Source organism: Embiotoca jacksoni, unplaced genomic scaffold (assembly GCF_022577435.1).
Source record: "Embiotoca jacksoni isolate LCO1_2020_lvr unplaced genomic scaffold, fEmbJac1.0.p SCAF_74, whole genome shotgun sequence".
NCBI lineage: Eukaryota > Metazoa > Chordata > Actinopteri > Embiotocidae > Embiotoca > Embiotoca jacksoni.
In genome coordinates this window covers 334648-357122 of record NW_027185430.1, presented here as the reverse complement: position 1 = coordinate 357122, position 22475 = coordinate 334648, and the positions used below count along the sequence as shown (strand labels likewise).

Here is a 22475-nt window from a genome sequence, read left to right as displayed (position 1 = left end):
CCCCAGAAACTTTTCATAAACTCTTTGATCAAGTTTCAGGTGTGAAACGTCTCACACGCGCCAGAACGCTGCTCACAAACACGAGGAACTCAGGAACTGATGATGATGATGAACTGATGAAGTTTGTACCAGTAACTCATCAGGGTTTTATCTTTCTGCTGCTCCGTGCACGTCACCGTGCTGTGCTCAGAGCACATGTACGAGCATCAGTCTCAGGACTTATTGATCTACTCTTGTATATCGCTGACCTGCTCCATCATTATACCACCAGTCATCTGGACGCAGGTCATCTGACCAGGGCTTACTGGTTCTCCTGGGCACACGTTTAAAGACGAAAGGAGATCGTCCCTTTGAAGTGGTGCTTCCAACTCCGTGCAGTGCTTTTCCACTTTTCAGTTTCTGTCAGTGCCTTTAAAAAAACAACTCAAGACACATCTATTCAAACTCGCCTTTGTCTCAGCTCATGTTGTGCAGTGATTGTATTTCAATGCTCTGTTGTTGTTTGTGGGGATTATTGATTTGTTTTTTAAAATCAAAATATTTCTTTTGTTTTTATTGTTGTGCAGCACTTTGTGATGTCTGTGAAAGTTGCTATATTAAATCAGCTTTACTTACTTATTTCACTGTTCAGAATTTTCCTCAAAGCATTCGAGACCGTTGAACGGAGCCCACTAAGATCCTTGATCAATCTATCACTGACTCTATTCATGAGTTTATGAGAAAGACTACAAACTCAAAATTGATAAATTTATGATTATACAAAAAGACATAAATACAGCTGTGTTAAATTGATACATTTTTGAACTGTTGTTTTCTGTCAATCAACGGATTTGACTTTGGATGCCGACTCCATCTATGTAACTATCTAATGCTTTGAACTATTTTCATTTCTCTACAGAAAAGGTGTAAATTGAGTACAAATTGGTTCCGAAGAAATGACTGTCACTTCCCAACAGGGGGACCTGAACATGTGCAGGTTTTAGACTTGAGAAATGCTTGTAGTTGTTAATGTATGCATCAGCGTGAGTAGAGTACATGTACTTAATGCATGTTTGTCCTGCACACTTTGATATCATTCAGAATCCTCATGACAGTCAAACTGAAAAAACAGGAATACATGAGTGGTAACTGCAGATGATGGAGTGATTTGTTTAATATGCACATTTGTGGTTTTGGCAGAGCTTGAAGGTTGCTGAGGAGGTTGTCCATCTAGTCACCGGGTGACTGACTGTTATATGTCCAAAAGACTGGAAACACAATCACTCAGCCAAAGCTGGAAAAATTATATTCAAGTGTTTCAGTTTTTAAGTACCTGGTTTCCAGCTATAATTTCATATCTGTGTTTCATCAAACAATATTTAAGAACGCAAAAGTATTTTCACTGATACTCAGTATTTACAATTTAAACAAATGAGTCATGTAAAAGAGATCAAGGTCTGAATAATTGAGAGAACACAGATACAACTCACACCTCCTGAAGACAAAATTAATATTTGATTCATGTTCTGTAAAAGCTCTTTTCAAACAATCACCCAAACGCATGTGTGATTGTTCTTCAAATGCACGCGCACACACACACACACACACACACACGCACACGCACACACACACACGCACACACACACACACACACACACACACACACACACACACACACACACACACACACACACACACACACCAATCGATGCATGCACATGGTGTATGGAACCAGGCAATCCGTATTTTAGTTGACTGAAAGGCAGATATTGCCCTGCACCTATTCTCTGGTATAGTTTAATGAAAGAGGGTCAAAACCGCAGCAACCAAATGGACATGGAATGAAATCAGTTCCTTCACTTCAAACAAATGAAAGCATAATCTCATTTAGCACAGGGATGGTATGGAAGCAGTGAACCTTTGTTTCCATCATGTGTCACAGTATACACCTGCCCTCTGGGTAGGCAGTGACATCCACTCACAGGAGAAAAGGAATTAGGACTTAGGCTGATGAGAAGAGATAAGACAGAGGAGGCAGAAACGGAGATGGGGATGAAAACAAAAGGGACTGGAAATCAAACAAGGCTTTTCCATGGTAAATTAAAGGCTACTTAATATGCAAATTTAATTTCTGGAACTGTTATAAAATGCAATAAAAACAAGAATCTGTGATTGGTTAATTCTCTTGAACCTCTATTCAAAAGAAAAAAATTCAAGGGAAATATTTTGTTCACTCAAAAATAACAACAAAAATAACAACAAAATAAAACCTAATATAAATGAATTAACACATTCAAAGTTGGAAGAAGGGCATGATGGCCACCTTTCCTTTTAATTACACTTTATAATAATTTGGGAACTGAAGATACAAATATTTGCATTTCCTGGTGGAATTTTTGCAGATTCTTGGTTGACACGACATCAGCATTGACGAGCAGAAAGACGAACCGAGCACACACTCTTTGTCTATGAAGCCACACACACATTGCAGCATGTGCAGAATGAGGCCTGCCATTGTCTTTCTGAAACAACCACGGACTTCTTGGGAAATTACGTCAACTTGACGGAAGCATACGTCTCTGCTGATAATCACTGATAATAATCAACTGTTACTAATCCGACTGTTTCTAGTTGAATGTTTCAAAATGATTTACCTAAATATTTTGTGAACTTTTCATTCTTATTTTGCCACTAACCCAACTTTTGTTTTAACTTTCTCTTTGTAATTTTGACACTTCAATCAAGGTTCAAGAAGATTAACAAATCATACATTTATCTTATTTTTTTGCATTTGACAGTAAGTCCTAACTGGAGGGTAAACACAATAGTGTACCTACCAGGCCAAGACAATTCAGCCCTGCCATCAATGATTGCTTTTCAACATACATGTGAGTCAGTACATATCTGTCAGAACATGAAATACCCCAAACAAACATTGATATACTGAATAACCTAGATACTGATATGTTATACTATTTTAATACACAACAATGTTTTATGTAAATTCAAATAAAAGTTGAGATATGAACGAAAAACGTCCGTGTGCCATAAACATCCCTTATCATCATACAAAACAATACAAAACTCACCACAAAGACACATTAGATCCAATCTTTGGAAACATTGTGATGAACAAAGCAATCACAGCAGATAGCTGCAGAAACTACTTTGCACCAGACCACTGCTAAAATCAAAACAAATCAGCAACAATCTAATCAACCAAACGATCAAAGTGAGGAGCTCAGATTCCAATTAAGAAAGATGTCTGGTCAACCAGGACTTTTATTTAAAAGGTAAGAAGCAGAACTAGACATTAGGATATGAACCAACAACATTCATGGATTTCCTCTCAACTAAAGTATTTCACTCTCAGTAAGAGACTGACAATGAAATAAAGAGACAGAATATAAAATTAAACCTTGTCTTTCTTAAATATGATCATCCACAGCACATAAAATCAGTAATACAGGAGGTAAAGTAAGTGAGGAGGAAGTTTCATTATTAACACTCAGGATAAGCCACATTGACATGTAACCAGCAGAAGGAAGTAAAGAAAGAAAGAAAGAAAGAAACAGATAAAGAAAGAAAGTTGAAAATGCGATTCCTAGTTTTAGCTTGAATGCTAAGCTAATGGACTCACCAAGGAAGGAGGCAAGAATAAATCAACCACAGCTTTAACAATGGCAGTGCATCACAAACAGCAGAATCCTTACCTAGGACGCCCAGGCGGTAGTTCACGGTGATGACAATCACATTTCCATAGCTGGCCAGGATGCTGCCGTCAAACATATTCCCTGTTCCTTCCATGTAGGAGCCCCCGTGGATGAAAACCATCACCGGCTTGGGGCTTCCACTCTCCCTGATGTCTGGGGGAGGGGGGAGGAGGAGGAGGTGGAACAGGCAGAGGGACTGATTAGATGACAGATTGAAGGTGACAGCCAGAGATGCAATTTCAAAACTACAGGGGGCTTTGGCCACCTCTTTACTTTATTTATTTATTTATTTATGAGTAATCTTGGCACACTGGCTTCTTAACACGGAGACTTTGTTGGTTTTAGGCATCAAACCGCTCATGCTCCTACATTAAGGCGTGACATGTTTGAGGTGATGGGACGTGTTGCTTATTTATTTAGTAACCCATTTCAAATTCCTATATTGGTGTTAATGAAACAGGATATTCAATGTGATGAGTTTTAATTTTTCTCCAGGCAATGGACTGTCAACATTTAAGACTGGCAATCTAAACTGTCGTACCATGTGGAGGTAAAACTTGTGCGATTAATCTGGGAGAAAATCTAATAAAAAATTGCATATTAGGTTTGACAATTTTATGAAAAAGCATCACTTTATTAAATCGTTAATTTGAATTCAGGTAAGCACTTTTTTTTTTTTAGCATCAGTTATTCAGCAGTAGGGAAATGTTTTCCTTTATTTTGTGAATATAAATGTATTTGAGCTGAGGGGGAATGACACAGAGCTACAAATGAACAGGACACTTGTTTTTTTAAATACTTTAAAGGGTTGTGTTATTGTGAAGGGCAGAATGTTGACTCTGTTTTTAAATTACACCTCAATAATTTGGTTAATTACAGTGTAACAAGACTGTGGCAAAATAATACTATTTATACTGCGACAACAAAAGTGGTGTTTCTCTTAACAAAGGGGTGTTTTTGTGTAATTGCATCTGACGATGTCAAGGTCAGAAGAAGTATGAACCAACTGTTAGCAGCAGCATTCTTAAAACGTGTTACAAGCAGCTAATGAGATGGAAGATAGGGGGGCTGTATCGTGAAGCTGCAGGCCTTGACTTGGTTCTGAAATGGGCTGCATTGTGAGCAAAAAGGAAGAGAAGACTTGGAGAGATCTAACAACATGCTGCAACCCATGTTCAAAACAAGGTTTCACTTTCATCTTGTTTCCAGAGATGAAACTTTTATCTTTCCTCCTAACCATCTCCATCAGTACATGTAGCAGCACACAGCGTTTATCCCACTGATGTTTCACCAGCGAGGGACCCGGGTCCAGAGAGAAATCAGTGAGTCAGAGGGGAATTAAAAATTAGCCAACCAAGGAAATAGAAATGTGTTACTTCGGAGACAAGCGAATAACAGGATCTCAATTGTTAAGAGACTAAGCTAGGCAGAAAGTGTTTGTGTCTGAAACTTTTTTTACACTGTTAGTTTAAGGTACTCCAAAGGGGTAGACGGTTAAATAATGTAAAGACCTCCAGGAAAAACTTGATGGTACTTAATTGCAGTAACAAACAGTGTTTTGGAGGTGTCTCATTGCTATTCAATTGGATGCAAATGCCCCATACATACATGAGTAGGATTCCTAAGATGTCACTACATTTTATTTTATTTGTTTTATCAATGTTTCAGGATAATGTCCATGGGACATATTCTTATACTGGGGTAAAGCTGATCCAGGAGCATTTGCATTTTGGTGAAGCACAAAGGAGCTTTTTTCTGTTGTTATTTTCATGTCTCAACATGAACCAGTTGACGCAGCAGCCAATCTCAATGATAAAGTATCAAAGGAACTCAGGTTAACTACAAATGAATTGTCTTTTCATCTCCTCATCTGGTTTAGTAATCTAGCAGCTGTGTAAAACCACAGAGTGACTATGTGTCATCTACACACTGAAGGTTAAATCATTTACACACAGCAGCTTAGTTCATTTAATTCATGCTTGGAAAGTAAATTATTCACACACAGCTCCCGATGCAGTTTATTTATTAACACCACAACTTCAGTTTATGTATTAACACCACAACATCAGTTTATTTATTAACACCACAACATCAGTGACGTTAGGAGCACATCACTCTTCATGAGTGTTATTAATAAATGAGTTGCACCGGGAACATTAAGTGTGAATAATTTACTTCTGCTCACTCCTCAACGTGGTTCCAGCACCTGATGTTACAATGTTGGATGAGTGTTCTTTGTGCACTTTGACAGTCAATATGATGCAAGTTTTAGTTTGGCCCTTCTTATATCATTGAATCGCTTCCTACACTGGGCAGTGGTTCTAATATTATCAAAGGAAGAGGCATTTATAATATTAGCGACCTCTTTCCAAAGCGATTTAACGGTCTGCTCCTTCTTCAGCCGTTAGAAACGGACAATATGTGTGCCACAGTGATTTTATAGGGAATGAGAGGAGATTAATTGATTGGCCATGACTTCAGTCAGGTTGAGATTCACCCTTCTAAGTATACTGTATATTGCTCCTACTTCACCACTGGGCCAGAGATGAAACCGATGGACTTTAGACCTTCTCTTGACATTCACAAAAAAAAAAACCCTCCTTTTATGTTGGACAACTACAATAATGGTTTTATTTCCAACAGAGAAAGTAAATTTGAAGTTATTTTATGAACACAAACGGGTAAAAGTAAGTGGTGTAAGAGAAAAATAAAATCTAGCAGTAACTTAAAATGAGGCACATTTTGGCAAAATGCTGTCTCCTTGTGTGTGTTTGTCCTTTCTTCCATTTCACTGAGTGCCGAGCCCATTACATCACTTCTATCATTCTCTGTCCTGTGCAGTGTTTTGGTTTTTTTTTGGTCTGAGTTGTCCTGCTCCCTGTGTTGCAGCAGGCAGTGGACACGACGTAGCAGTGCATCATAACTCTCTTCTGGAAGGCCTCCAGAAACTCCTGACAAAAAAGGTCAGGGGATGTTGTGTGTGTGTGTGTGTGTGTGTGTGTGTGTGTGTGTGTGTGTGTGTGTGTGTGTGTGTGTGTGTGTGTGTGTGTGTGTGTGTGTGTGTGTGTGTGTGTGTGTACCTCGCCTTCCAGGCATGGAGCCTATCAAAAGGAGAGGAGGAGGACAAAGGGAGCACATAATAACATTTAGCAATATGGGTGATAATTATTCAAATGATGTTTATGATGGTGGTCAAGTGATGATGATGATGATGATGATGATGGTGATGGTGATGATGATGTTGGCATGTCAGTGGTGATGGTGATGATGTTACGTGACAGCTCTGATGATGATGTGGTGATGATGATGCAGATGACAATTTAAATGATAACAATGATGAAGAAAATGTGTATTGTAATAATGAAATCAGCCAGAACAATGTGGACAATCATGATGACAGTAAACAACCCAGTCTCGCATCAAAATATTCAACCTTGTAGTTACGTTGATCCTCAAAGCAGTTCTTTTGTATTGGCTGGTGGTTGTGTCATGTGACTGTTCATTAAGCCTCCTGGTGTCTCAGACATACAGACAAAGTGGTCCAGGCACCCAATGTTCCTGGTTAGGTTTAGATTAAGGACAAAGTTTGAGTAATTTACGTACATATTTAATGTTGTGTACGTATGATCAGATATGTTGCATACATTACGTAAGATTATAATTATAGATTATAAAGGATTAACAAAGATGTTGCACATTTTGCTGTGAGGTTGGGCTGCGATAAATATGACAATAATGTTGATGATGATGTCAACCACGATAGCTGAGATCACGGTAATCATGTCAGTCATGATGGATTCGATGATGGCAACTGTAAACCTTGATGCTGATAATGATACTAAGTAGGGTTGATATTAATGCTCGAGGCAACCATTGATCTCAGTAAAAAATAATAAAAAAAAAAAATGGTTGAAGCGACAATAATAACAATGATGATAATAATTTAAACATTGACTTTGGTAATGTTGGTGGTGTTAAAAATGACCATTACCATAGTTACGAATTACATTGATGGCAACGTGGACAATAATGATGATAGGAGACAGCCGTTACCATGACAATAATGAAACTAGAGGACAGCTGTGTTAGTAGTGAAGATGATTTTATAACTTTGACGATTCTGTTGTCAGTTTAATGATGATGAGAGAGACACTGATAACGTTGAGGCTCATGACATCACGTAGGTGAATATGATAATGATGATGGCCAGTGATGACGATGTTGATGAAGTAACAGCCTTGCCCTCGATGATAATGGTGTTGATGACAATAATCTATGATATAAATAATGATGGTGATAATGTTGATGGACATGTTGAAAGATGATGTTATCCATTAAGGTGTCCATAAAACCATCAAACTGAAGATGATGCAGATGATTCCAATAATCAGCGGTGATGTGCTGATAAACTAATAATGATGACATCCAATGAACTAATCAAAATGAGGATCAAGATGTTGATACTAATGACAAATGATAATGATAGATAAGTATTATGAAGATGACAACAGTGATGTTGATTATGATTTGGGGGTTGGAGGCTTGTATTGATTGAGAATATTACATTATTATTATTATTTATACATAATTGGTGTGTTTTTTTCTTTAAAGCAAACGCAGTATTGGAGATTTCTTCCATCCTTAGTGGCTCTTCTTTTATTACACTGCGATATGAAAATATGAAGTCATTCCTGCAGCAGTGAGACACACTCAGCGCCGCCGTTACAACAGCCTCCTTATGTTCTGCACTGAAGGTAAACAGTAATGAGGTGAGGTCAGGACAAAACTGACTCGGCGCTGTTTGAGCATTTGATGGATTTACCTGAATTTACCTGGATTTACTGTTTGAAACAAGTCCCGGTATCTACCGAACACACTGTACCTTGAGATTTAAGTTTGTGTCATCCAGCTTGCTCTCAGTGTGGTTTCCTGGCTTCATTTATTGGCTGCTGCTGCAAGACACAGAGCCAAACACTCCTCTAAACCTCAGTCTCTCTCTTCATCCCACCAATTTATCAATTCATCCTAAATCAGCTGATTGAAAATGTCATCTGTTTTCATCATCATCTTGCATGAAGTTAGTTAATGCTGTATTTAGGGGGATTATATGATTCTGTAATAACACTAAGTCATTTTATTCCTCTGTTTAAAAATACCTTTGACTGATTTTATTTGTATAAAAGTGTTTTAAAATAGGGAGGAACTTCCAACTGTCTTGTTTTTCTTTTTTCAGTGAGAAGCAAGATGAAAGCTTGCTTTAAGAAACAAGATGGAATCTTGTAGTGATTCAACCATTCAATTTTCTGTGTGTCAGACGATAGGTAGCATGCCAGCATGGAGTAGATCACTGCTTCCTGGAGGATGAAGCTGTGATCAAAGAGATTCAGGTGCTTTAGATTCCTCGAAGCAAACCCTGAGAGATGCCCCCGGGCTGTTGCAACAACTTTGGTATCCTCTCCCCCTGCCGGTGTAGAGGACTTATCAAACCAACAACAGTCACACGGAGCAGAGGTGCTTTTCCCTTTTTTTAAAAATCCTGGTTTCAGCTCTTTGCTGCAGGGAACTAAGCCATGGGGATTCTCCGAAGAAGCAACAGGTAACAAAATGAGGGCCGGTGGTGAGCACTGATTCAAATGCTTCGAGATTAAACGCTCTGGTGTAATCAGTGCAACTGAGCTGATGTAAGTCATTCCTGTATGTAAGGACTAGCATGTTTAATGTGGCAGGAATGCAAGCATGTAATGGTATTCAGATACCATTGTATATTTACGTAAATCCAACATATGCACAGCATACATTTATAAAAATGAGTTTATATTTTCAGAAAATGAAATCACAGCTGAAGAGACAGTTTTATTAAATTTGGATGTACAGTATTGTGTGTAATCCTAGGATGTGTATACATGAGCTATGATACTACTGTTAAATATTAATTAGCGAAGACATTCTGGAGCTATGAGACTAACAGCCACTTCAAATGCAAGAATGCATCAAACCATTGGACGCTGTTTGTTTCCTGTTTTAAACTGATATTCACTGCTTCTTTGAGCATGATCATCCCATAACCATGTAAACTACTACAGATCTATTAAATATGGGAGCGAGAGCCCTTTGTAGCCATGCAAACAGTAAGAAGCATGCTGGTTTCTTACGGTTCCCATTTGAACCATTTTTTGCAGAATGTTAGTTGTCTGCAGAAGCGTCAGTGTGTTTATAAGGTGCACACACTTCGTTGTGTGGGATCATAATTGTGCAGCAGGTTGAAGCTGTGAAACGTTTTGTACTGAAAACACCTAAAATAAAGTGGCTTTTTCTCTGTTCATTAGCGGTCATGGATTTTCAAATTTTCACTCAGTGAAAATTAGCGCGTTTGACTTTTGACCTGGAGTGGGAACCCTGATAATAACTCTATTTTGATTTTTAGCATGATAAGTATACATCCATTAATAAATCCATAGGGAGATTAATATCTCACAGGTATTACTACTTTATTTAGGCTACCAAGGGGCTACTAACTGCCTGCAGACACCCCAGAGTGTGACATCTCCACCTCTGCACATCCAGTCTGAACCACTTCAGCAATATTTGCAGTAATAAGGTGAGCTTCTAACAAATCCTCGGCTCTCTGGGACTTTCTTGTTTACATCTCTATTCCCAAAACAAAAAGGATTACACACGCCGGCTTTACTGAGTATAAAGACTTTGTAAAATGTTCTGTGTGTGTGTGTGTGTGTGGTGGTGGTGGTGGGGGGTTCAGGGGACGTCCTCAACGAGTTGACAATAGGTCGAAGGTTAAAAGAAAGGGAGAGAGGAAGAGGGGGGATTCACAGTTGGCGTGATGGAGATGTTGTGTGTTTGTGTGTGTGTGTGTGTGTGTGTGTGTGTGTGTGTGTGTGTGTGTGTGTGTGTGTGTGTAGGTATGTGTTCTTTGAGCATATTTTCCTCTATATTAAACTGGATTAGTTGTCTGCCCTGCCTCCTTTATCGAGATAATACTTGAAGCTTGCTGGGATTTTATTGAATAGATCTGTGTGAGCTTTGAGGCTCTCTCTAATCTTATTGGTTTATGTGTTCGTGTGTGTGTGTGTGTGTGTGTGTGTGTGTGTGTATGTGTGTGTGTGTGTGTGTGTGTGTGTGTGTGTGTGTGTGTGTGTGTGTGTGTGTGTGTGTGTGTGTGTGAGTGAGCTCCCAGAAAAACAGCATGATGGCACAGATCAAAGGGATCCGGATGGTTGTGAGTCTTATTTGGATGTAATTGCTGTTTACTTCGTCACATTATACAGTAGAGGTGCCTTATTAAGACTCTCTGGCTGTCATTAAAGTTGCACTGCAGCGGTCTTGTGGGGATATGACTCTATCTCAGGGTTTTATCAAGGATATTTTATTCCTAATACGACTTTTCAAAGGGCTTCTTTTTTATGGCAATCAAGCAAAGGTTCCTCTTTTTGTATTATTGAGATTAATAGGTTTCAAGCACACTGTTGTAGCTTTCAAGCAGCACTCAATTTAAATATCAAGAGGAGAAACTGCAGCATTTTGGTCCTGCAGTTATGAATAGTAGTTATTCACTGGATGCATTTAGTATTCCTTTTTATCAGCCTTGTATTCATATAGGATTAGATGCATTTAAAGCATTAAAAGTATGTGCTAAATGGTCATTTATTTCCCATTTATTGTATCTGAGTTTGAAGTTTTCATATGTGCAGAACAGAAATCTCAGCGTTGCCGGGTGATTCACCTCCAAAACGTTCGTGGGTTTGACTGAATCAGGCCGTTAATATATGAGGGAACTAACATGTCTTGAATACCATATGATGTTATACTGTTCTGTACAGTACCGATACACAGTGGTAGTGTTGGCATTCATGATTATACAATATATAATTTATTAATTTGAAATTGAAGGTTTCAGTTGGAAAATCCAACTTAAATGAATAAAAGAAAATAAATGTGTCAGCTGCAGAACTAAAGGAACATCTGTATGACAGCTATTGCTGCGTCACATTTAGCATACCTTGTATGGATATAATTGTCTTTTACAATTCAATACATAGATTTGGCTTATATTAAATGAACCAACACTACAGTGTATAAAGTAGTGAAAACATGTTTCACCCTGCTGACATGCACCATTTAAATGAATATAGCAAATTAGCATTAACTCGAGGAACAATTTATGATTTCACACCAAAAAAAAAAAAAAAAAATTACTACAAAGTTTACTTTTCAAGAGCTTTCAACTAAGTCATGTGATATTCATCTCTGTGTAAAAAGTGAGCCAACTCAAAATCTTTTGTGCTGGAAAGCTGCGTCACCAGCGTAGCTGCCTGTACATCGTTACCACAGCAACCCGTGCAGATAGGTTAGTGATGTCTGGACACGCCAAATCTGATCTGCTCACTCACAAAAAAGAGTGCAGACAGTCTGTTCTAAAGATCTGATCTGAGAAAAGAATCCGGTTTGCCTGCAGTCTCAATGTAGTCGTAGCTTCCACCAATAAGGTGTTTATTTCCTTTGAAGCAGCTTTGGTTCTCAGAGATGTTTTCAAAAATTTAAATTAAAATCCGCAATCCACAACATTTGACAATCATAGTGTTGACAGAAGCAACATGAGAGGGTCATTGCAGTTACCAAGTGACAGAAACTAAATAATAAGGATGGTGATGTCACCCGAAATTATGTCGAGGCGTCTCTGCAGCAACTGGTGCTGGAAAAGATGCTTACACTGATTTTGTCCGGTATTTTTCATGTTTTAGACTCGTCACCTGCACAAAGGTCATTGGTTTGATGCCCAAAACTGGAGCAGGTCTCAGCATTAGTATATGCAAGATAGTTAGCCAGTGTTTTTTTTTTTTTTTTTTTTTTTTTTTTAACATGATCAGATTTTATAAACGGATTCAAATAAAAAACATGCAAAAATGTGTTAAGAGCTGGCTTAACGGTTAATAGTTACTTTATCAGCAGGTGGGATGCAACATAGAAAAGTAAAGAAAAGGTAAAGAAAAGAGCAAATCCAAGCAAAGAGTCTATGTTACAGTATTAATATCAAAGAATGGTGGGAGACATGTAAACTTTAGACATCAAGCTGAAAAGGACAAAACACATCCAGCCCAAAAAGAGCTTACGAGTAAAGAGCAAAAAGAAAATGTCCATCACTTTCAAAAAAAGGACAAGAAATGTAAGAAAATCAAAGAAGATAAAAATTGGAGGAGAAAGGGTAAGTTTGGTTTCCCTTGTCATGCAAATCAGTTTGGCATTGGGGGAAAAAATACCTTCATCGTCCGTGCGGTCACTATCACCTAAATCATCAGTGTGTTTCTTTGTAAGGGGACCTATAGGACCAAGAAGGAGAAGATGGAGGAAAACAGGGTGATCAAGAACATACACATCCTTCAAAAGATGCTCTCAAAAGACAAGAAAGTTTCTCAATAATCATTGTTTTTATAGCCCCTTTTTTTGAAAAATTGTCACAGCGACAAAGAGATTGTGTAAACATCACCACAAGGTCCATTTCACATGGTTACAGTAGGACTTTACTGTACATGAGTTCATTTAAGAAAGTTAAAGCGCAAGAAAAGAGGGACTTTAAAAAAAAAGAGGCAAAAAAAATGTTAGTTTTCTTTTAAAAGTGAAGACTTTAACTGAAGATAAACCTCTCAGGCTCAAACAGTGCAGAAAGGAGAATAAAATATACATTTCACACACATCATGTCAACAGCTGGAAGTGATCAGTAGAGAAGAAAAAATAACAGGCTGTAAAAGAAGCAGCATCTTTATGAGCAGAGCACTCAATAGAAACATGTGAAAAACTCCCCCTGCTGTATTTCCAGTGTGTTCACTGTGTGTAGGCGAAAACACACACAAAAACACACACAAACACACATCCTGCGTCATGCAAATCTCTGACTCTGAATTTGAATGGTGCAGAGAGAAAGAGATGAGGACAAAAGACAGGGAAATTGATTTCTATTTGCATCCTGTTTTCATTTTTTTAATGAAGATTTTTTTTTTGTGTGTGCAATTTGTCATTTTTTTCAATATAAAAGTATCAATTTTAAAGGCAGACTGTTTACATTTTATGAGGACATGACATGAAATATGTGGATTTCAACCAAATTTACCAACATTTCCATCAAAATCTTGGTGTTAAAGTTTGTCAGGGGAAGTTCACGTGTTTCTTTATCAAAACCAACAATTTAAATCTTTTAACATTTTAATATGACTTTCTTTTACACATACATACATGCTATCTTAAATAAGGACACACACACGGACACAACGGACCAACACACATAAAATACCAGCAACATGCAGTCTAGAGGAAAACAGTTGAAGCTAGCATGATGCATGACCCACAGAAATATAGAAGAGAAGGCACACTAACAGCACTTACATCGTCTCACACACACACACACACACACACACACACACACATACAGTATATAGCGATGACATCATAGCATATAATGCCATAAGGCCTCAAACTGCCATCTGTGGGTGAGGACGTGACCGCTCCAGTCCTTTCAGCTATATTAATTAGCCACAGCAACAAATACTATAAATAAACTTCACTTTGACTTCATGAAAGTGATATCGCAGCACAGTCCATCTATAAGTTGAGTCCTAACAAATGGCTGATATTAAAAGGAAAAATACACTAAAATCAAAGTGCGGTTATTGTGTTGCTTTGAACATTTGTATGGAACTGAGAAAGAAAGATGAATGATTTAAAAGGTTTAAAGAGGAAAGTAGCCTCCTGCGGATCATCTGCTCCCACAGCAGTGTCCCAGCTTTCTTTTCTTTAATTTGACAAGCGATTTGGTAAGCGAAAGCTGACTCGTGCTTTCTAAATGCTGAATAGGCAACAAAACACAAGAGCCACATTTTTTAAAATAAGACATGTCCAAGAAACACAAAGCAGCCGCTGTCGAGGGATGTCAGCTGTTTATAATACTGCATAAAGAGATTCCTTCCAAACAATTCATGAGTCTTGTGGAAAATGAATGCTTGCAGGAGCACATGTATAAAATGTTTCTCTATCAAGTATAATATTTCAAATATGTTAATGTTGTATTTACTAAAATCTGATGCCTCGGATTATAAAGAGAATCTGATTGCTAAAAATGAATATACAATCTGCAACCCAAAGCTTGGTAGTACTTCAGACTAGTTTACCAACTCCACTGTTTGATGCTACAGTATTCTGACTTGTGTATGTTAATATCAGCGACTGCCCCTGTTGCATGTAAATGGTGTGCAGCGCCACGACGTGCACAGAGTTGGAGGAAGCTATAATCCTCATGAGTTAGTGCACCAAATGTCATCACTCATTCAACATCAGCTCCTGACTTACAGACAGGTTTTAGAGCACTGATCCGCGCGCATAGCGACTTCTCCGAGCACCTGAAGCTGGAGCCGTGAGCACGCATCAACGTGCTGTCAACCACATTCACAGTAGAAATCTGTGTTGACAGTCTGACTTCGTGGGACGAACATACGGGACACAACGCTACAATTGTCCAAGAAACACACCCAGTTGTGCTCCTGACCTGATTCACCTTCTTACAGTTTTCAACAGTGACGTTCTGCCTAAAAATACCTGACCCAGCTCACCGTCTCATCGCCGAACACTTTCTGAAGCATCTCTGTGGTTGCTGTTGACTATTTCAAAAAAGTTGATGTGCTCTCTGCTCACAACTATAGAGAAACAGCCGTGTGCCCTCCCTGCTCCATCCATGTCACAGTGCTGTGCAACGTCTCAGAACCTTTTTATCCTCACTCGTATTGTTATACAATTTTCAGGGAAAACAACTGTCTTCATTGAGAGGAACCTAAAATAAACTTTTGTATGACAAAATACATATACAAATACATGTATATTTCAGCCAAATCTATGTTGACTCCAAACTTAGTATCTGAATATTCACCAAGTACTTAAACAATGCCTTACAGCTTGTCCTGCATCCTACTCAAATTGAAACAAAACTGTCGTGGGGGTTTTATAGTTCTGTTGAGGAACGTGACTCCACCAGCATAAAGTCTGTTAGAGTAACACCTCCTTCAGCAGAACAGAGTGGAAACAATTGTTGGTCACTTGGGACATATTAAGTCAGAAATCTTCAACAGTACATTTTCAGACAGAGAAGAGTTTTACCTGAAACTTTAAATAAAACGTGTCAACAGTTCATGAAAACCTTCTGTCCCCATAAAATAAACTGTGAACACTAAAAAACAAAAGTTGCATTATGGAGTGACTTGAGAGCATTTTGAAAAAGTGGGAGAGTAAAAGAAGCAGAGAGGATGTGACTGATGTGGCTGCTCTGCACATGTGCTGCTATTACAGGTGCATCTTTTGACTGAAGGTTAGTAGGCATCAGAGCAGACAAGACAGCTGCATGACAGCTCCTATCACACACACACACACACACACACACACACACACACACACACACACACACACACACACACACACACACACACACACACACACACACACACACACACACACAGATCATCCAGCAATCAAGTGTCAATTCGTAACTGCCCAGTGACAAGAAGGTCCTGACACTGACCTGTGCTCCCCTACCTGCCACTGTGAACCTGTGTGTGTGTGTGTGTGTGTGTGTGTGTGTGTGTGTGTGTGTGTGTGTGTGTGTGTGTGTGTGTGTGTGAGACACTTCCTGCGGTCTCAGCTGGCATCAGCTCTGATCAGTGATTAGGAGCTTGAAACTTGTCTCCCTCTCCATCTGGCTCAGTGTGTCTCTCATCACTGCATTTGTTTTTGGTTTCATCTTCTCTGACTTACATTTCTACCATAATCAGCTCTTCGGTCCACCTCCGCTCTGCCCATGTCCCTCAGTCTCTTTTAAACAAGGCTACAGGTTGACTGACTGACTGACAGGCTGGCCTCCACACCGTTGTGTAAATAGGAGTGAGGTCACACAGGGTTTTGGTAACCTGTATCTGTGTGAAAGGACTAAAATTCAGGGAGAGATTGAAAGAGGAGGAAGTAGGTTTAAGGGAAATGTGGTGCTAACTGTGATAGTACAGTCTCATTATGTTAAGGAAGATGATGTTACAGTAGATTACATGGTAATAATGTTGAAGGTTTCACGTTGAATAAAACGAAGGCACCCTCAGTGACCACGCTCTCTGTAGAATCTGAAACGATCCAATCCGACAGCAGCCATAATATCTTTACGAATAAGGTTGCTTTAAATTGGTTAAGAATGTGATGGCATGTTTTTCGTTGCATCAACCTGCTTTTTAGTGGAGATAGAAATGTTCCCAGATATCTGAGCTTCAGTAGATTCTTAACAAATTGGCAAGAAGTAACAAAAATAACAACCATCAACCATCAGTGATGTCATCAACCATCAGTGACGTCACCTGTCGGTTTGTGAATGTTATGAATCCTCCAGTTCAGATTCTGTCCGTCACCATCTTGTTAGTTCGGAGCGGTTTGGAGCAGGAATTGACCATATTTGGATGAGCTGGGGGAGGAGTCAGCGGTGGATCTGACCGATCTGATCGGAAACCTGACGATACTACGTCCCGCCCACCGATAGCTGTAACCTGACTGCACCACAGGCCTGTCAATCAAACAGACACGCCCCCAAAAACAGGTCTTCTTGAATCTTCTTTTCTAATGAATGAGGGATTATTTTCAGATGGACCTCCAGAAAACTAATAAGAAGGAGTGACTTTAGCTAACAACACCGAGATAACTGATGGACACATTTTATTCACTTTGGATTTGATGACAGAAGTTGAATGGGAGTCTATGGAGCCGGAGGCTTTTTGGAGCCGACCTCTAGTGGCACTCGCTGGTATTGCAGCTGAAGACACTTCTGGATCAGAACCATTTTACAGACCTGGAAGCTACGAACAGTCTGTCAAAAACTTGCAGTTGTAAGAAACCAAATTTCCCTTCATGTCTAAAAGAACTAGAAACAGCACATTTAGACACTTTGTCCTCTGATGTATATTCATGATACAGTGGCACCTTTAGATTTTAAATTTCAGTCTTTAAGGGTTTAATCAACACTCTCTGTCTCTACCTATTTCAGTTCCTAGTTTTTCTTTGTGTCCATCCCTCTCCTCCATCCTCATATGTCCCTCTCTCCTCCAACAGCATTGATTGGAGACTGATGAAGAGGAGTTTCACGCTCTCTGACACGCCAACAATCCATGACTCAAGAAGCCAGCTGGGAAGCCAGGATGGTACACACACACACACACACACACACACACACACACACACACACACACACACACACACACACACACACACACACACACACACACCAGGAACACACACACTCCTCCCTCAGGCTTTCTCCTCTCCTGGATGAGGTAATTATTGCGTGGAGAGTCCATGCATCGATTGTACGTTCTGCACAAGAGCTATCCATACATACATATTGCTCTCTGTATGCATCAGTCAAGACCCGCGCCGGCATAGAAACACACCAGCTTAATCAATCACCAATGCACATTAAAGAAAAGGGGATCTAACACGGCACAGCTCAATGAGCCAAATAGGTAATCTACTACTGACCTTGGATAAAATCCCTACAGGCTGTAAACTATAAATACAGAATCCATTCCCCGAGGTAAAAGCTGGAGTCTAATGCACTTCAACAGAGCCTCTAATGAGAATAGTTAAGCAGTGCCCTGTAAGCATGGGGTCTGTGCTTTATGGAAGTGAGGGGATGGGGCTGCTGTCTGAAAACAAAGTTTATGGCTTTGATAAAATCCTCTGAAAAATATAGCAACACATAACATATGGAGATAGACCTGCTGGGAGAAGTGGTGGTGTAACGTCACACGTCTGCGGTCACTTCCATCATGTCAGGACTAACTGGATACTGGTGGACGGGTAAAAGGAGAGTTTCACTGCAGATACTCAGACCAAGCATCTATTTATCTAGATAGCCTCGAATTATCTCCAAAACCTTGAGTGTTGTAATAAAAGTATTCCATCTGATCCAGTGGAATTCTGACCTGTATTTTTACCATTTCAATCATTTCCTCAAAGCCCATTTTCAGTCACACTACATGTACTTTTATTAAGTCTCAGTTTAGACTTTACTTTTGTTAAAGATACGTTTTACATCCAAATGCCATTTCATTATTTGATCATTTTTGGTGGTAAATGGTTAAAAATATGAACACAGTACTCGGCAAATGTCTGAAACATGCTCGGCTTTGTTCAGACTGCAGGCCAATAAAACAAATTCTCAGATCAGATCTTTAGGACAGACTGTCCTCACTGTTATTTGTGAGTGAACAGATTACATTTGGTCTGTCCAGACATCACCAACCTATCTGCATGGGTTGCCGTGGTAACGGCGTGCCTGCTGCTACGCTGGTGACGCAGCCTTCCAACACGAAAGCTGCCAGCGTGGAAGTAACAGCAGACAGTTTATTTCAGCTGCTGTTCGTGGACTGTTGTTGTCGTTGTCCGCTACAGCGTGAAAATCTATACTTTCTGATATCTCTGCTAGCATAGATTCTGTCACTGTCTCTCTGAAAATGATGTCATCACCGTGTGCCGCGCTGCGAGTGACGCTAGAAATGTGTTTTTTTTTCCTCAGTTCACAGACTTTAAAAAATCTATCTGGATATGACAGAAATGGGACATGGGCTGGGAGTCTGAATTAGGATGTTTCCTCTTCATGTTGCAGTACCATCAGGATTCTGCAACAACCACAGAACAATATGGAGCTCCATTCAGCATCAACAACAAGCCTCCTGCCACAGATGGTATACGACCTCCACAAAGCCATCAACTCAACACAACATGCTGTAACATGAAGGTGCAGCAGAGACGGCCTGGATCCTGACAAGAACTGTAGAAGTTCTCTGAGATGTTCACAATAACCTTCCTGCTTTGGGGTGCATTGGATTGATTTATTTTTGCAGCATGAGTATTTACTATTTATAGATTTATTTTTGAAATCATCCTCACTTAATGTTGAGTTTCACAACACATTTGGATGAATAGAAATGACAGCTCAGGAACTTCCTGAGCACTATTTGCGACCCTATCATTAGTCTGAGAGAGTTTGCTTCATGTCTGTGAAGACACTCAGTCATATCTGACTGTGTGTTATCTGAAGGTGACTGGACGTGCTTGAGGTTCTTGAAGACCTTTCACCTTTAATCTGAAAGGCTTCGTCCGACTCTCAAGATTTTAACGACCCCACAATAAGTTAAAAGCTTGGGCCTGTTAGAATTGAAGAAGCCTTTAGGATGAAACCAATACAGTAAATGTCTTCTGGAACCTCAAGCAAGTTCAGTTCCCTTCAGATGAGGCTTCGACTACATTTCCCTTCCCTGAACCATGTGGGCTCAGACTAACTCATGTAAACTGGCACAATATCGACACCATTCTCATTATCCCACATTCACTAATTTCTTTCACAAAACACATCCGTTTGCTGAATGAAAGTGTTCACTGCCAGATAAACACTAATTCCAATTATACGTCAGGTTGATGTTGAACATGTTTGTTGATTCTCAAAACTGCAAAATCGACACTTTTATCGACATAAAAGAGTAAAAAAAAGACAGGTTTCTGTGAAGAAATCCATCAAAACAGTTGTTCAACAGAAAATGGGATAAAGATGCCATTTATGTAGATGACGAGTCTGAAGGGAAGTGTGTGCGCGGGGTGATGCATTAATATCCCAGATCACCATCAGGCTCTTTGCCTGTAGCACATGAAGTAAGATTAGGAAGAAGATATGGGCAGGACTGAAAATCATTTCATGAGTTTCACCCCCACCAGCACAACCAAACTAAATGGGAACAAATGTTTTATACATCAGTGCAGCAGCTGATCTTATTTCTATGAAGGATGATAACAATGTGATGTGAATATTGGTAGAAAAACAAAAACAAAAACTAGAACAATCAATCATCCTGGTGACTGATGGACTAGAAATGTTGATCCCTAATCCCTGAATATGTTTGTATGGATGTGTACAGGTGTGCATGGACATGTAGGTCATACCTGCACTGAGATTCACTCTGAAAAAGGATAAACTATTCGGGAATTGAAGACGAAATAATGGACATAACACAGACATGGACATGCTATAACTGCCACTAGTTGGATTTCATTAGGAGCGTCATAATAACAGACTTCACTTATTTAACACAAAAAAATAATGGTTTAGTATGGAAATATTTAAATCTTTACCAAGATCAGAGACACCATCAGCTCAACGTACAGCAACATCCAGACCAATGAAAGAACGGGCTTCACTTCCTGATTACATTTACAAACAAAACAATATATGTCGTTTTAAGAAGATGCTAAAAGAGAACTATTAAGAAGAAACTCCAGTGATTGTGAAGTATTCTGGGGTGTGTCAGTGTCTCATGAGTATTTTATGTTAAATGATGATATTCATCTAGTTGATGATGACGATGAAGTCTTTGTTTGTTGTTTATGTCATTTAAAATGGTGTTAATTGTTTAGTGTTTTATTTGGTCGGAAGACCAATGTGTTGTGTTTGTGTATGGTATGAGTTGTATAAAGTGTATCTGTGTTTTGTCACTGTGAAATACGAAGACCCCAGGAAGAGCTAACGGGGATCTAAACAAACAAACAAACAAACAATCAAACATACGTGCAGGGGCCATCTACACATTCAAGATGGCAGCAGGTCACATTATCCTTAATTAATATACTGCACATGAATATAAGATTAGACGGGAGACCCATATTATCTATACTTTTTTTTTTTTAAACTAATCCTTTTGCATCGCCTGTTGTTGTTTTTTCTTATAAAAAAAACATGTAAAAACCTGAGAATGCTAACATATAAAACCATGTTTGAGCGGGTCCCTACAATGTGACTAATGTGTGAATCCATTTTCATCCCCACAACTTGGGGAACACAAGTACGCGCACACACACACACACACACACACACACACACACACACACACACACACACACACACACACACACACTTATCTGACATTTAGACTTTTTTTTTGCCCTACTGTATTTTTTATTTTATTTTTTTACAGATTTTTGCTGAATCCAGGCATTAATTTTAAAATAAAAAAAAATATCTGGAGAAAAACAAATCATATATTTTGGATGGTTAAATAAAAACAACATTGCATTGGACTTTTAAAAAAAATAAAAAAAAAACAGGTAGAAAAAAATATAAAAAGTAACATAATACATTGAAAGGCAACATCTTCTGAAGTGACCATACAATTTCCAAATCTAAAAAGGTTAAGAAAATATATATCCTTACAAACGTAAACGATGATCTGCAAAGATCAGTAAACAGTAACGTTTTTCACTGGAGAACTTAAAGCTTCCACGCCCACTCTAAAGCCTGTCTAACCTTTTCTTGTACCCAGGCTGCATTTCTTTCTTTTGTTTTTCTTTTGTTTCCTCTTGCCACCCACTTCATCTGCTCACATTTCCTATTCTCATCCTCTCTTTCACTGCTACTGATAATTGTATTCTTGCATTCCTCTACTGTTCTCTCTCCTCACCGCCTGCTGACGAAACAAACACCCACCCTGTCAATGTCAGCGAGTCAATTCAAAGCAGGGAAAAGTCTGGGAGGAGAGGACATGAGGGAACATGTGTGACTAGTGTGCCGATGAGAAAGGAAGTAGAGAGCTAAAACAAATAAAGGCAATGAGCTTCCATTTTCTAATGTTTCCCAGTCCTTCATCTAGTAAGAACACATGCTGCATTTGGGTAACTATGCTACAAATTACTTGCTGAAGACAAGTCTGACT

General features: G+C 39.1%; 1 protein-coding gene across 3 annotated transcripts in view; it reads right to left on the bottom strand.

Annotated features, from left to right (window-relative positions):
- Positions 1-22475, bottom strand: part of nlgn1 (neuroligin 1) — a 318255-nt gene that overhangs the window by 180804 nt on the left and 114976 nt on the right. For 2 of the 3 annotated variants that reach the window (XM_069177521.1, XM_069177522.1), the window contains 2 exons: positions 12965-13024; positions 3693-3845 (listed from right to left, as the gene is read on the bottom strand). In XM_069177521.1, the coding sequence (XP_069033622.1) occupies positions 3693-3845; positions 12965-13024 (213 nt within the window). The remainder of the gene's footprint in view (positions 1-3692; positions 3846-12964; positions 13025-22475) is intronic. The other variant, XM_069177523.1, reaches the window with a different exon arrangement.